The sequence below is a fragment of the Dendrobates tinctorius genome, unplaced genomic scaffold (assembly GCF_039654945.1).
Source record: "Dendrobates tinctorius isolate UK_male_01 unplaced genomic scaffold, ASM3965494v1 ptg000103l, whole genome shotgun sequence".
NCBI classification, from domain to species: domain Eukaryota; kingdom Metazoa; phylum Chordata; class Amphibia; order Anura; family Dendrobatidae; genus Dendrobates; species Dendrobates tinctorius.
In genome coordinates this window covers 6,798,551-6,813,867 of record NW_027361771.1, presented here as the reverse complement: position 1 = coordinate 6,813,867, position 15,317 = coordinate 6,798,551, and the positions used below count along the sequence as shown (strand labels likewise).

The 15,317-nt window shown below is 47.3% G+C and overlaps 1 protein-coding gene across 4 annotated transcripts in view; it reads left to right on the top strand.

Moving 5' to 3' along the window:
* The window catches only part of TMEM94 (transmembrane protein 94), a 114,304-nt gene that overhangs the window by 84,300 nt on the left and 14,687 nt on the right, over window positions 1-15,317 (top strand). For all 4 annotated transcript variants that reach the window (XM_073588003.1, XM_073588004.1, XM_073588002.1 and 1 more), the window contains 4 exons: window positions 6,803-6,992; window positions 7,675-7,752; window positions 8,523-8,608; window positions 13,714-13,795. In XM_073588003.1, coding sequence (XP_073444104.1) covers window positions 6,803-6,992; window positions 7,675-7,752; window positions 8,523-8,608; window positions 13,714-13,795 — 436 coding nt within the window. The remainder of the gene's footprint in view (window positions 1-6,802; window positions 6,993-7,674; window positions 7,753-8,522; window positions 8,609-13,713; window positions 13,796-15,317) is intronic.

Here is a 15,317-nt window from a genome sequence, read left to right as displayed (position 1 = left end):
TGGCAGGTTTGGATATAACCTGATTCAAATTATAAGTTTAACTTTAGATTGTTAGATCACTTGTTCTATATGCTAATATTGGAACATGTAGTCAAAAGGTTGTTTACTCTGTCGCCTCATTGGGGGACACAGAACCATGGGTGTTATGCTGCTGTCCACTAGGAGGCGACACTATGCATAATCTGAAAAAGATTAACTATGGCTCCTCCTCTGCAGTATACACCCCTGGACGGCGTCAGCCTTCTCCAGTTTTTGCTTAGTGTCGCAAGGAGGCACACCTAAAGAATTTTTCTTTTTTCCGTTTTTTTCTTTCGGATGACAGATGAAGAAAAGTGGGTCTCCTAAGTGAGACTCCCGGCATGGCTCCTTCCTCGGCCCCCCCTATTATGGGGTGCCCAGTTGAAGTTGAGATGGCGGTTCCCCATGTCGCTATTTCCCCAGTCCTGCGGGTGCTGGTTCGAAGTTGAGACCCCCCTCCTTCCCCAATTCCTTTTGGTCTTGGGTTGAGGTCGAAGCGAGGAAGAAGCCCCCTGACGGTGACAGCAGCAGCACCCGCCCTAATCCCCGTCTGGGGGTATTAGGTTGAGACGCCTCAGGTAGGGTCTGTTTCATGGCAATCTGCACAGTATCCAGGGACCCCAGCCAGCTGCGGCTCCTGTCGGGGCCGGGGGGAGTGCGGGCAGGCATAGCACATGCAGACACAGGGCTCCCTGCGCCCCTGTCTCTGCGGCAGCATTAGTCTATAGCGCCTCAGGGGACCCATCACAGGGCCCCGCTTCAAATTGTGGCCCCACCGCTAGCCTGTCTCTCAATCCGGGGGTGTCCGGTTAAAATCCGACCCCCTCCCGGACTACCGCGCCGGCCTGGAGCCCTTTCTGGGCATAGATGTCTAATTTAGGCTGCGGCTTCGGCCTAGCTGAGGTCGCCGCCTCCTCTCCGCCCCCCCGGATGACAAATATGACACTCCACAGTGTCATAGAAGGGATGGATCGAGGCAGAAAGGGCGCGTTTTTACATAGCCCTGCACGCTCTTTTCAGCTCTCCGCCCCCTTCTTCTTCCTCCTCGTCTTCTCGGCGGCCATCTTCGCTGCAGCAGACGCCGTCTGTGACATCAGCAGCAACGTCAGCAGTATCCGGGGGACACAGGACTGTGAATTGTCGGCGCTGGGCCTAGGGGCACACTGGTGGGGTAAGATCACAGCCGGGTTCTCTTTACTCGGCTGTGAATCCATACTACCTAGAAGGCTTTCCTATAGTTTTCCTCTGCGTAGCCACCCCGTAGGGTCCTCTGCTAGCCAGCCTCCGTGCACTATGCCGGGCTCAAGGAAGAGAACCAGGCAGGACTGCTTTTATGCTTTCTGCACAGCCTGCAAAACCACTCTCCCCAGTGGCAGCACGTACCCGCACTGCAGGGATTGTATCCAAAATACTGGGTCAGAGCCCCATGAAGCCCCTACCATTGCTTCAGCGGCTGCTACCACGCCGGAATGGGCTACCCAGATGTCGCAGTCTATGACATAACCTAACCTCCACATTACTCCAGGCTCTGCAGGGTCATGTCTCGGCTATGAGTGTTACCCAGCAAAGGGACAGCTCCACTCAGGGACAGGCCGTTTCTGGCTCTCCCAGACGTAAGCGGACCCACACGTCGCATTTCTCTGCGTCATCCCATAGCACACGGTCATCCCCCTCCAGGGAGAGACACCGTAGTTCCAGGTCGCCTAGGCCGTCCCCTACCAGAGACAGACAATGCAGATCTCCGCAGCGATCCCCAACTACAGAAGACCTCCGCCCCAGCTCACCCACCAGGGAACGCCTGAGCGATACGCATGATTCGGAAGGCATCTGTGACGCCGACTCAGACAATGAGACGGAGAGGTCTCTGGTCCCTTGTCCCCCTAGCAATACAGTGCTAGTTGAGGACATAATCTCTTCCATCCATTGGGTGCTGCACATTTTGGATCCTACCCCGGAAGTCCCAGAACACAAGATTTGCTTTGAAGGTGTTCTGAAACCACCTAAGGTTTTTTCACTAACCACCCGGAATTTCAGAATATCCTTACTAAGCAGTTTTCGCAGCCTGAGAAGAAATTCACCAATCGCAAATATTTGGAGGCTAGGTACTCCTTCCCACAAAAGGACACCAAGCAGTGGACAGATCCACCCGAAGTGGACCCCCCAATCTCTAGACTAGCAGCACAGACCCTCCTCTCACTGCCAGATAGCTCAATCCTCAGGGACGCAGCAGACCGGCAGGTAGAATGCATGGCTCGTTCAGTTTTCGAAGCGGCAGGGGCCTCCCTGGCCCCCGCGTTCGCTTCAGTTTGGGCGGCCAAGGCCATTCTGGCTTGGGCCAAAACATTGCAAGATGGCCTCCAAGCTTCAAATCCTGAGCTGTCGGACCATGTGGTTCTAATAGCAGTAGTAGCAGATTACATGCTTCATGCAGCCCTTGACTCCGCAAGAGGTGTAGCGGGTATAGCAGCAAACGTCATCACAATTCGGCGTATCCTCTGGCTGCGGGAATGGAAAGTGGATGCGGCCTCAAAGAAGTCCCTCACGCATCTCCCGTACCTCAGTGGACGGCTTTTCGGTGAAAAGTTGGACACAATGATATCCAACGCCACTGGGGGTAAGAGAGTACCTCTCTCCCTCAACTAAAACCTAAACGCACGTTTAAACGGCGTAACCAAACTCGATTCCGATCATTTCGGAATTCTTCGGGCTGGTCCGCCTCGCGCCCAGCACAAAATCGTAACCGCTCTCCACGCAGGTACAACCCACGGGCGGCGCAAAGGCCGGACAGGACCTGGCAGTCGAAAGCAGGCCAGGCGAAGCCCAAAGGAGGAAAACCTCAGAATTTCACCTCATCATGACTCACGAACTCCGGAAGACACCCCACCATTAGGCGGACGACTTCTACTCTTTCAGCAAGTCTGGCTGCCTATTACAGAAGACAGGTGGGTCAGGGAAATAGTGTCTTCCGGATACAAGATAGCGTTCACTTACAGTCCACCGAACCGGTTCTTCCTCTCTGTTCCACCAAAACCGCCAGACAAGGCTCGTGCCTTCCACCAAGCGGTCTCCTCTCTCCTTCAAGCAGGAGTCGTAGTACCGGTGCCCGTGGCCGAACGCTTCTGAGGGTTCTACTCCAATCTATTCGTAGTCCCCAAGAAAGGGGGCAGTGTCTGGCCCATACTAGACCTAAAACAACTCAACAAATATGTACGGGTTCGTCATTTTCGCATGGAATCCCTTCGGTCCATCATTGTGTCCACGGAGCAGGGAGAATATCTCGTCTCCATAGACATACAAGACGCATATCTGCATATACCAATTGCTCCCGCCCATCAAAGATTTCTCAGTTTCGCGATCAACCAGGACCACTACCAGTTCGTGGCTCTCCCGTTCGGACTCGCCACGGCTCCCAGAACGTTTATCAAGATCATGGCAGCCACCATGGATATTCTACACTCCAGAGGCATTGTAGTCTTTCCATACCTGGACAACCTTCTCATCAAGGCTTCCACCTTCAAGGACTGCGAGGTCAGCGTCTCAATCACAATCGACACTCTGAGTCGTCTGGCCTGGTTAGTCAACTTACAAAAGTCATCGACTACCCCAAGTCAGTCCCTGACCTTCCTGGGGATGCTATTCGACACCTCCAGGGGTCTGGTGCTCCTTCCCCGGGACAAGGCACTGGCTCTCTGTCTGGGAGTTCGCATACTCCTCCGCAATCCTCCCCGATCTCTCCGGCTTGCCATGAAAGTACTCGGCAGGATGGCAGCAGCAATGGAGGCGGTACCATTTGCCCAGTTTCACCTCAGGCCTCTTCAACTAGCCATCCTCAAGTCATGGGACAGGAATCCTTTCTCCCTCGACAGGGAGTTCCGGCTCACATCGGGAACTAGGAGGTCCCTACTCTGGTGGCTCAAGCCAACCTCACTTGCAGCGGGAAAATCCTGTCTCCCAGGTCAATGGAAGGTCCTGACCACCAACGCGAGCCTGACAGGTTGGGGTGCGGTGCACCTATATCACAAAGCACAGGGCAAGTGGTCACCAGTGGAAGCAAACATGCCCATCAACATCCTGGAAATTCGGGCAATCTTCCTGGCATTGATAGCTTTTCGTCAATTACTGGCAGCCTCTCATATCAGAGTACAGTCGGACAATGCCACGGCGGTGGCATATGTGAATCACCAAGGCGGGACCCGCAGTACCCAGGCGATGAGAGAAGTGGCACATATCCTCCAATGGGCGGAAGACACAAGGTCGGTACTCTCTGCGGTCCACATCCCGGGTGTGGACAACTGGGAAGCCGACTTCCTCAGCAGGCAAGGAATGGACTCGGGGGAGTGGTCTCTCCACCCCAAAATTTTTCACCAGATCTGCCATCGCTGGGGTACCCCTGACGTGGACCTAATGGCATCCCATCTCAATGCAAAGGTCCCCAATTTCATGGCCAGGACACGCGATCCGCGGTCGCTCGGAGCAGATGCCCTAGTTCAGGACTGGACTCAGTTCCAGCTTCTGTACATTTTTCCACCTCTTCCCCTGATATCCAGAGTCGTGAGGAAGATCAAACAAGAGGAAGTTCCAACCATCCTGATCGCGCCAGACTGGCCCAGGGGTATATGGTACGCCGACGTCGTACAACTTACAGCAGACGCCCCCTGGCGTCTCCCCGACCGTCACGACCTTCTATCACAAGGTCTGTTCTACCATCAGAACTCAGGAGCTCTCACTTTGATGGCGTGGCCCTTGAAACCTGGGTTCTAACCCAGGCAGGGCTCTCACCGGATGTCATTACGACCATGATCAGGGCAAGGAAGCCAGCCTCCGCCAAGATTTATTACCGTACCTGGAGAGCTTTCTTTACCTGGTGCGAATCTCGCGAACAGGTCCCACTCCCGTATTCCCTCCCGAAGGGACTCGGTTTTCTTCAATCGGGCCTGGACGCCAGGCTATCCCTAAAAGCCAGGTGTCAGCGCTTTCAGTGCTTTTCCAAAGGCGTATTGCTCACAAGCCGCAAGTAAGGACTTTTTTCCAGGGAGTTTCCCGATTAGTTCCCCCCTACAGACATTCACTGGAAACGTGGGACCTCAACCTGGTCCTGACAGCATTGCAGGCACCACCTTTCGAACCCCTTAAGGAAGTCCCACTCCGCATTCTATCGCAGAAGGTGGTTTTTCTGGTGGCAATCACCTCGCTGCGCAGGGTGTCTGAATTGTCAGCACTCTCCTGCAGATGGCCTTTCCTAACCTTCCACCAGGACAAGGTGGTTCTCCGTACAGTTCCATCTTTTCTTCCGAAGGTTGTGTCCAACTTCCACCTCAATGAGGAAATTTCACTGCCATCCCTTTGCCCGGTTCCGGTTCATAGAGTGGAGAAGGCTCTGCATACGCTTGACCTCGTCAGGGCATTGCGTATATACGTGTCTAGGACTGCACCCTTCCGGAAGTCTGATTCCCTTTTGCTTCTTCCGGAGGGCGTTCGCAAAGGTCTGCCGGGTTTCAAAGCTACCCTTGCCAGGTGGATCAAGTCCACCATACAAGAGGCTTACCGACTTAACAATTCTCCTCTTCCGGCCGTTATCACGGCACACTCTACGCGGGCAGTAGGGGCCTCCTGGGCCATTCGGCACCAGGCTTCGGCCAACAAGTGTGTAAGGCGGCCACTTGGACTAGCCTACACACGTTTACGAAACACTACAGTGTTCATACCCAGTCCTCAGCAGATGCGTGCCTGGGTAGACGGGTTCTGCAGGCGGCAGTGCCCCAAGTTTAGGGAACTGCTAGCACAATATTCGTCCATTGCTTCCCACCCAGGGACTGCTTTGGGGCGTCCCATGGTTCTGTGTTCCCCAATGAGGCGACAGAGTAAAGGAGATTTTTGTGTACTCACCATAAAATCTCTTTCTCTTAGCCTCTAATTGGGGGACACAGCTCCCACCCTGTTGCCCTTATGGGCCGTTGTTTACGGTTGAGTTCTCATATTGTTCTTTGAGCTCGTACATAGTAGCCTTCTTACAGGCATGGTTATGTTGTTTCTGTTACGTTCCTCCTAATGCTTTTGCACAAAACTGGAGAAGGCTGACGCCGTCCAGGGGTGTATACTGCAGAGGAGGAGCCATAGTTAATCTTTTTCAGATTATGCATAGTGTCACCTCCTAGTGGACAGCATCATAACACCCATGGTTCTGTGTCCCCCAATTAGAGGCTAAGAGAGAGAGATTTTACGGTGAGTACACAAAAATCTCCTTTTCCCATCCATAGGCTGAGCTTATCAAACTAATTTGCCATTTAAGTAAGCTTTTTGTACATACGGTAAGTTCAAAATTCAGTGGTGATTGATATCTTACTATATCTTAAACACAGCTGCTTTTCTTCCAGCATAGAATCCATGACTTTGTTCCTCTATGTCCTTTTGAAACCTTTTCTGGGCGGCACGGTGGCTCAGTGGTTAGTGGTGGGTCCTGGGTTCGAATCCCACCAAGGACAACATCTGCAAGGAGTTTGTATGTTCTCCCCGTGTTTGCTTGGGTTTCCTTCGGGTACTCCGGTTTCCTCCCACATTATAAAGACATACTGATAGGGAATTTAGATTGTGAGCCCCATCGGGGACAGTGATGATAATATGTGCAAATTGTAAAGCGCTGCGGAATATGTTAGCGCTATATAAAAATAAAGATTATTATTATTTTCACTTTCTAACATTTTTTTTTATTGCTCACATACCTCTACCAATCTTATTTTATGACTGTTTATGTTGACCTTTCATCTTTATCTCATTTTCCCTTTAGTATTTCTCTGGATCCATTGTTTCCTTCACGGTGTTCCTGGGAAATGTTTGGATATGTGAGCGACTCTCTTAGGGCAAATACATCCGAGGAGTTCTCTCCCTTGCACCTCTCTGCTGCACTTAACAGCCTGCCTTGTTCTCTATCCTTCAGGCGGGAGGAGAGTGTCAGCATTATCCGCCTCATTGAACAGGTCAGTGGTGGCACCAGTATGGGATTACTGGGAGTGGGATTACCAGAGAGCAATTTGGAGCACTAGCCTATTGTTCAGGTTGGGTAAGATGCCGTCTTTCTCTTTCCTGATGGGGAGAAAACATTTGGAAATCGTGCCATCTGCAAGTCTGTGTCTCTGATTTGGCTGATATCCCTCGTCATCTTCATGCTCTCAACTCTCCTGTGACATTGATGTGTCTGATATTTGCTTACAAGCTAGCTACCTATAGATGAGACCGTGTTCTTCCTTTTTGGAGGAGAGCTTATTTGCATACCTTTTCCCAGAAGCATTGTCTGTGTCCTGTCCTCAAGGAGGACCAGTGCCAATCAAAAATATACAAATAGGTTTAATAGGATTGAAAAACTCATAGAAAGTGTTGAAAATTGATCAGTTGCAGAGCAAGAAAACCTCTTTGGAGCTTGAATTTTATATTTCTCTGTCGCGTATATTCATATGCAGTTTACAGACATTTTATGCGGAGTCAGCATAAAATTGCAGAATGCTTAATGAGATGCTACTATTTTTCACTATTTTTTTTTTTTTTAAAGATGATGCTATCTTTCAATTACTTGTACCAATCTAATAATTTAGTGCTTATGGTCTTACCTTGCCAATATAATTGTTACTTGGCCTAAATTCTTCTTGCTTGTATTTATTACAGGCTCGAAATGCAACATATGGTATTAGGAAATGCTTCCTTTTCCTCTTACAATGTCAGCTTACACTTGTGATTGTACAGGTAAGTTTCATATGATGCATCACTGACTGTACTTGTTAACAGTAAAATAATGACTCATGAAAATGATAGTATGTCAGCTTTGGGTTTTAGCCATATATTAGGTGCCAAGGAAGGGCTGTCTTGACATCAGAGGATTAGTTCCAGTACTGTTCCTGGCACTAAATATTTGGCTCCTGTAGTAATAGAACTATATGAATTAGACATAATTGTTATCCTTGTGTATTTGCTTACAGTGTTGACAAATAACAAATGTAGTAAACATGGAACGTCTTAAAGCGAACCGGTCAGCAGTTTTGGCCAATATAAGATTTAGCCAGCACCTTTCAGGGCTTATATATAGCATCCTATAATGTTGCATATAAGCCCCCAAACCAACCTGGAAGAACTGAAAAAAAGCTTTATTATGCTCACCTGCAGGACGGTCTAGTCCGATGGGTGTCACAGGTCTTGGTCCGACGCCTCCCATCTTCTAATGATCTCCATCCTCTTGCTTACTTCTTGTGGATGACACGACCCTGTATCATCCACACAGACTCCCCGGCATCGCAGGAGGCATCGGGCCAAGTCCTGCGCCACCTATCGGACTGGACCGCCCCGCAGGTGAGTATAATAACTTACTTTATAGAATGCTGTATATAAGCCCTGAAAGGTGTTGGCCGTCACTTATATTGGCCAAAACTGCTGACAGATTCCCTTTAAGCCATGTTTCTTTACTTGTTTCTTGTTTTCTTTACTTGGTCTTAATTTCCATTTTTTGCCTTTTTCCTTAGTTTTTGGCCAGTCTAATTCAGCTACCTCCATGCCTCAGTACTACAGATATTCTGTGGCTGTCCTGTTTCTGCTTTCCATTACTCAGGTGAGAGTAGGAATATGTTTCTTTTAAAAAGGATATTCCAGTCTAGAAAAATATCGCTGTCATAATTGTTAGACCGGTATGGGTCACCTGTTTTCCCCTAGTTCAATGTCCATAGCACTGGCAAAGACAACCTGAAGTCGGCTATCATTTTCCCTTGAAAGGACAAAGAAAGCAAGTAGCGCACTACTAACTATTCCAGGCCACAGTCTTACAGTTGGGAGAATGGGAGGCATTTAGACATAAATTCTCTGTTATGGCAGCTGGAACCCCCACCATCTAACAATTGAGTTTTTATTTTAACAGTGTATCTCATTTTGCTAATTCTTCTTTCTCTGTCGCTTCATTGGGGGGGGGGATACAGGAAACCATGGCTGTATGCTGCTGCCTCTAGGAGGCTGACACTACTCAGAAAAAAAATTAATTCTTCCCCAGCAGGCTAACCCACTAACTGGAAACCAAGTTAATCAAGTTTTGCTTAGTGTCCAAAGGAGGCAGACACAGGTCTGCTTTCAGACCCCTCTGTACCTTTTTGTTGTGTTTTATTAATCATTTCTCTTTTTTCTTACAGATACAGCTTGTGACTATAGACAACAGGGTGTAACTGCTCACATTGTCATCCTACCTAGAGACCAAGTGTGAACAGTGTGGTCAGACCCAAACTGTAGCCTTTCATGTCTATCAGGCAGGACCAATCCCCCCAACACATCAAGAGTGTTTTGGGCATCAGCACAGAGCGACAGGAGGACTGGTCCTTGCCATCTATCTCCGGCTCGCTTGCCCACTATGACAAGACGTGTGCAGGGAGGGAAGATGTACCTTATACCAACAACTCCCATGAGGAGATCCTGAAGGAGTCAGGATGCCAGATGTCAGCACAGAGGTCTTCAGGTACTGTCATCACTAGACTGTGGACCACATTTTTTTCTTTGTCAGACCACGTTCCCAGGGTCCTCTGGCGGATCGCTGTCAAAATTTAGCCCACGGCTTCATCAAGGCCTACTCTCTCTTAGGCCACGCTCCTGGCCAGCCAATAGTGTGTGTGGCCTTTTTTTCCTGCTGTTCAACACCTTCAGTGCAGCAGCTTATCTCTGGCTTCCTGGCCTATCCAGCTTCAGGTGCAAATTTTCAGCCCCTCTATCTTCTGGCTCTATTTTTGTGTGATCTGCATCGGTTACTTCCTCCTGCATATCCTTGTCTCCAGCGCTCCAGTCTCTGTTTTTGTGCTTTTCCGATCATTTCCTCATTGGGTTCTGTGCCTCTTCAGGACCAATTGGCTCTGCTATTATAGGCACAGGGGCCTCTCCTCAGCAGTTCCACACCTGGAACTCATTTTCTTTTTTTTTTTTTAAACATTAGTGCCTCTTGCTCTCATCCTGCTCCTCCTATAATCCTACACTTTACCTGTTCTTCCTGTAAAAAAAAAGCTATGAACAGGTTAACAGACGGCCCTCTGCTCGGACTGTAGTAACTCTACATTGTAGGCCCAAGAGGAGCCCCCCACTGCCCATGTGGACAGCGCCCCCTCTTCCACCATGTGGGCTGCAGCCATATCTCAATTGGTCGCTGACTTAACCAAGGTCTCACAATTCTTGGTCTCCTACAAACTCATCCTCCATGTTTTGCTAGTTTCCCTATTTCTGAGGTCTCTCCCAGGGTGGACGGCCATCTCCTTCTTTTCTGGGATACTTGGTTTTCTGTTGTCGATGACTGCTGGGTCAGAGAGGTAATTTCCTCAAGCTGCAAAATAGAATTTTCTTTTCTCCCTCAAAACTGTTTTTTCATGTTTCGACCAAACGACAACTACCTAGCTTCTGTGTTTTTCAAGGTCATCCCTGCGCCAGTCAGGCACTATAGTCCCCGTTCCCAAGACGGAACTTTTTAAGATTTCTAGTCAAACCTATTTGTAGTTCCAAAAAAAGACGGATCCATCCATCCTATTCTGGACGTAAAATGACTGAACAGGAGTGTCTGCTTCTGCCATTTCAGGATGAAATTTCTCTGCTCCGTGATAACTTCTGTGGAACATGGGGAGTTCCTTTGCTTGGTAGACATCCAGGATGCTTACCTTCACATTCCTATAGTTCCAGGTCACCAGAGATTCCACTGGTTCGTGGTTCACGACTTCCATTACCAGTTTACGGCCCTTCCTTTCTTCCTAGCCACCGCTCCCTGGGTCTTTATGAAGGTTATGGCCTCAGTCATGTTTATACTCCACACCAAAGGGATTATATCCATTGCTTATCTGGACAACATTCAACTCAATGCACCGTCTTACCAATACTGTTCACTTTACTCTCAGCACCTTGTCCCATTTCGGCTAGATCATCAATAGCTAGAAGTCGTCATTGATCCCAGCCCAACGCCTAGTATTCCTAGACGTGGATTTCGAGACAGGTTTCCCAAGAAAAAGGTCTCCACCTTTGTTCTCAGGATTCAGCGTCTCAGAGAGGCATAACTTTGCTCTCTTCAGTTCTACATGAGCGTGTTGGTAAAGACCGTGGCGGCAATGGAAGCGGTTTCATTTGATCAGTTTTACACCCATCCTCTTCAGCTAGCCCTTCTCTCACATTGGGACAGGACGATCCCATCCATGGATTAGCCTATTATTCTCCCATTTCGGGTTAGACTATCCCTAACTTGGTGGAGTTCTTCTCCTTTCATCCGTCACGGGAGATCCTTTCTGCCCATCCGGTGGAAGGTTGTGACAACAGATGCCAGGCTCCTGGGTTGGAGACATGTCTTCCATAATCTCACAGCCCAGAGCCACTGGAGGGACCAGGCATCATCTCTTCCTATCTACCCTCTGGAGATGAGATCCATTTACCTGGCCCTCCTTCACTACCAAGACCCCGTCCCTTCCTCATCCAATGTGACACAGCCGTGGCATACATCAACCACCAGGACGGAAGACAGAGCTGAATAGTCATGTCGGAGGTGTCCCTCATCCTGGTTTCTGCCTAACAGATGGTCCCGGCTCTCTTCCTGTACACATTCCTGGGGTGGACAACTGTGCTGCCGATTTTCTCAGCCGCAAGAGTATCTTCGCGGGCGAGTGGTTTGTAAACCTGTCTTCTCTCAGATTTGTCTCTGGTGGAGCACCAACAGCGTCGACTTGATTGCATTCAAAATGAACAGAAAGGTTCTGCAGTTCGTGGTCAGGTCTAGCAATAGATTCCGACACTCTGGTAATAATCTCGGCCCAGTTCACCCTCCCTTAACTGTTTCCTCTCCTCCCTCTAGTTCCCAAGCTCCTCAAGAAGATCAAATCGGAGGAGAGGGCCTTCTAGTCATCCTCATAGCTCCAGGCTGGCCTAGAAGGGCCTGGCACGCAGAGATAATCCAGCTTCTCCCAGGCCTCCCCAGGGGGCTCCAAGATCGTTCAGACCTTTTTTCCCCGGGTGCCCTTTTACTCCAAAATTGACAGTCTCTCAGTTTAACGGCATGGCTATTGACGATGCAGTCTTGAAAGCTGCAGGGTTCTCCAACCAAGTTATTCCTGCATATACCATTGCACTTGCATGGTGCAAGACCAGTACTTATCTCTTTCCTCCCTCCTAGCTTTCCTACAGTCAGGCTTGAATTCTGGCCTAACGCACAGCAGTCTACGGGATCAGGTCTCTGCCCTTTCTACAAGAACTTGACCTCTCGCCCCCAAACAAAGACTTTCCTGTAAGGAGTGCCTCACTCCATACCTCTGTATTGGCCTTCCATACAGCTGTGAGATTTCAATTTGATCTGGTCTGTCCTTCAGGGTGCACCCTTTGAACCTATTTGAGATATTTCTCTCTCCTTTATCTCCTGGAAGATTTTGATACTTGTATTGATCACCTCCATCAGACTTGTTTCCGAACTTGCATCTCTTTCCTGTCATTTGCCTTTCCTTGTGTTCCATGAGGACAAGGTGGTCCTACGTCCGGTTCTCCTTCCTAAGATGGTTTCCCATTTTCGTCTCAATGAGGATATTGTCCTTCCTTCCTTCTGTCCATCTTTCGCTCATTCTCTGGAGTGGTCTCTACACAAACTGGATCTCGTCAGAGCCTTGAGTTTCCACGACAGCATCTTTCATATGTTTGGATTCTCTTTTCGTGATTCCTAAAGGTTCTTGTAGAGGTCTCTCTGCTTCCCGGGCTATCATTGCCTGGTGGATTTGTTCTACCATCTTGGAAGGGTATTGAGTGAGGAGAAGACTTCACCAACCCAGGGTCACTGCTCACTCCACACGTGCATTGGGGGACTTCCTGGGCAGTTCGCCATCAGACCTCTACATTGCAGCTCTGCCAGGCGGCCACATGGTTTTCGATCCATACCTTTTCCAAGTTCTACAGAGTTCACACCTATGCTTCGGCCAATGCCAGGCAGGTTCTGTGTGCAGCAGTGAACTGGTCTTAAATCTGTGAGTATCTGTTTTTCCACCCTAGGGACTGCTTTCGGACTTCCCATGGTTTTCTGTGTCCTTCAATGAAGTGATAGAGAAAAGAAGATTTTGGGTACTCGCCATAAAATCTTTTTCAGAGTCTTCATTGGGGGACATAGCCACCTACCCTTAGTTGTGCCTTGGTTGGTTAGTTTTAGGATATCTGTTTCTCCTTCCTACTGCTTTCTCTCTAACTTCCAGTTGGTGGATATATACTGCTGGAGGAGTTAATTTTTTTTTTTCTGCTTAGTGTCAGCCTCCTAGTGGCAGCAACTTACACCTGTGGTTTCCTGTAACCTCCAATGAAGGCTCAGAGAAAAAGATTTTACAGTGAGTACCCAAAATGTTTTTTTTTTATTTTTTTTTTACTTGACTAAAAGCGTTGTTTTGTCTTTTGACCAATCTTAATCTTATGGTGAAATGCTTTAGAATTGAAATAGGACATTTTATCCTTTAAGTGATTAACCCTTAATTAATATTAAATATCAATTTAATTACAATCAATTATTAATGAGCTTTGAGCGATGGGGGTTATTTCATTTAAATCATTCATTTCAGTGTTTTTGTGGTTACATGAACCATCTTTATGAAAGATTAGGCAACCTTCATAAATCGTCCTGAACCATTTTAAAATCTTTAGGTTCATAGTAACCAGCTTGTTTTGTTCCATTTTTTACTTTATCTTTTGTAGTGTATCTCTACTTGGAAAGCCATCTGATAATTCCATTATGACTGTAGCAACTGGAAAAAATCTCCAGTCTATACCTAGAAAGGTAAATCCAGAAAGTGATAACTGTGAAAGAAATCCATTATATTATTAATTTAAAATTATGGCTATGAAAAAGTTTCTCCCATTAGCTAATAAATTAATAGGGTTACCCGCATTGTACAGAAGGGTTCCAATGATGAGTTGTTCGCAGGGTATACCACTGCTCGAGCATCGAGATATATTGGTTGTAACCTGTCAGGAAACCAGCAGACACTTTAGTTTTCCTTTTGTGCCACCACAGACAAAAGAAGCCTTTCATGATACTCCATTTAATTCATTTTCCTGTCTGTGTAAACTTAAGGTGTGCCAAGTCCACCAGAGTGTGAGATGGAAGTCCTCAATAGGGTACCCACCTTTTACGCTATATATTTTACTGTACTCTGTGTGCACAATTAGGCAATTTGTATTTTTCATGATCATTTAGTATTGAACAATTACAGTGCTGTCGGTCAGTACAATAGTATAATAAATGTGAAACCTGAACCCTATTAAAATTTGAGAGTCCTCAGTGGTTGATACCTTGATACCTTTTAATGGCTAACTTAAAAGATGGTAACAAATTGTAAGCTTTCAAGATTACGGGTCTCTTCATCAGGCATAGACTATTACAAAATCTGAAGAGTCACACATTTAAGCACACCAATGCGCAGGAATAATGTAATAGATGACAAGTGGATTATCAGTTTGGAGAGGGAGAAGCAGTTGTGGCTGTAAATATTTTGGAACAGTTCATACATAAGGAGTGTGAAAGTTTTATTGTCTTGTGATTGAGGTTTGGTCCAGGGTTGCGATGCCCCCAAAATGTCTGAGGAGCACATTTCTTAGTTGATGTAGAAAGACATAAATCCAAGCAACACATTAATTCCTGCTCTGCGTCAAAGGTTGTCATAAGTTGGTACTTTCAAAGTTTTCTTTCTCCCTGAGATTTGAAGTTACCATTTATTACCAGTAATTTCATGTCCATGATGCTGTGATCAGGAATACAAAAATGCTTGGCCACGGATAGGTCACCCGGCACTTTCTGATCATGCAGCAAGTGAGACGTGGAGATCAGCTCTGTATCCTTGCATCTCACACACTAGAAACCTAAACTATGGTGCGGCATGTTCTCTCTCTAGCTTGTTGCTGCCTGCTTATGATTCTCGTACAGGAAGATGATATACACGCTCCCAGTGAAAACTAACACCACCCACTTGGGCTTTAAAAAAAAAAAAACGTAACTCCTCCTGAGTCAATACCTCAATAATAAAAAAAAAAACATGCTTTATTTTTTATGTGTGGATATTATTATATTGTATGTTAAGTTCAACTTGAAACATTTGGTGAAAAATCCTCTTTAAGAAAGTAAAAGTGAAGTTGTGTCTTAGAAGAATATCTGTGCAGAATTATTGTGCATCTATACGAAAAATGTCAATTTTCCGATCTCTGTTGTTTCTTTTCATCTGTTAAAGTGAGACTAATAACCAAACAACTTCAAATATGCAAAAATACATATCTGACATTATATGAAAAAATATCAATGACCA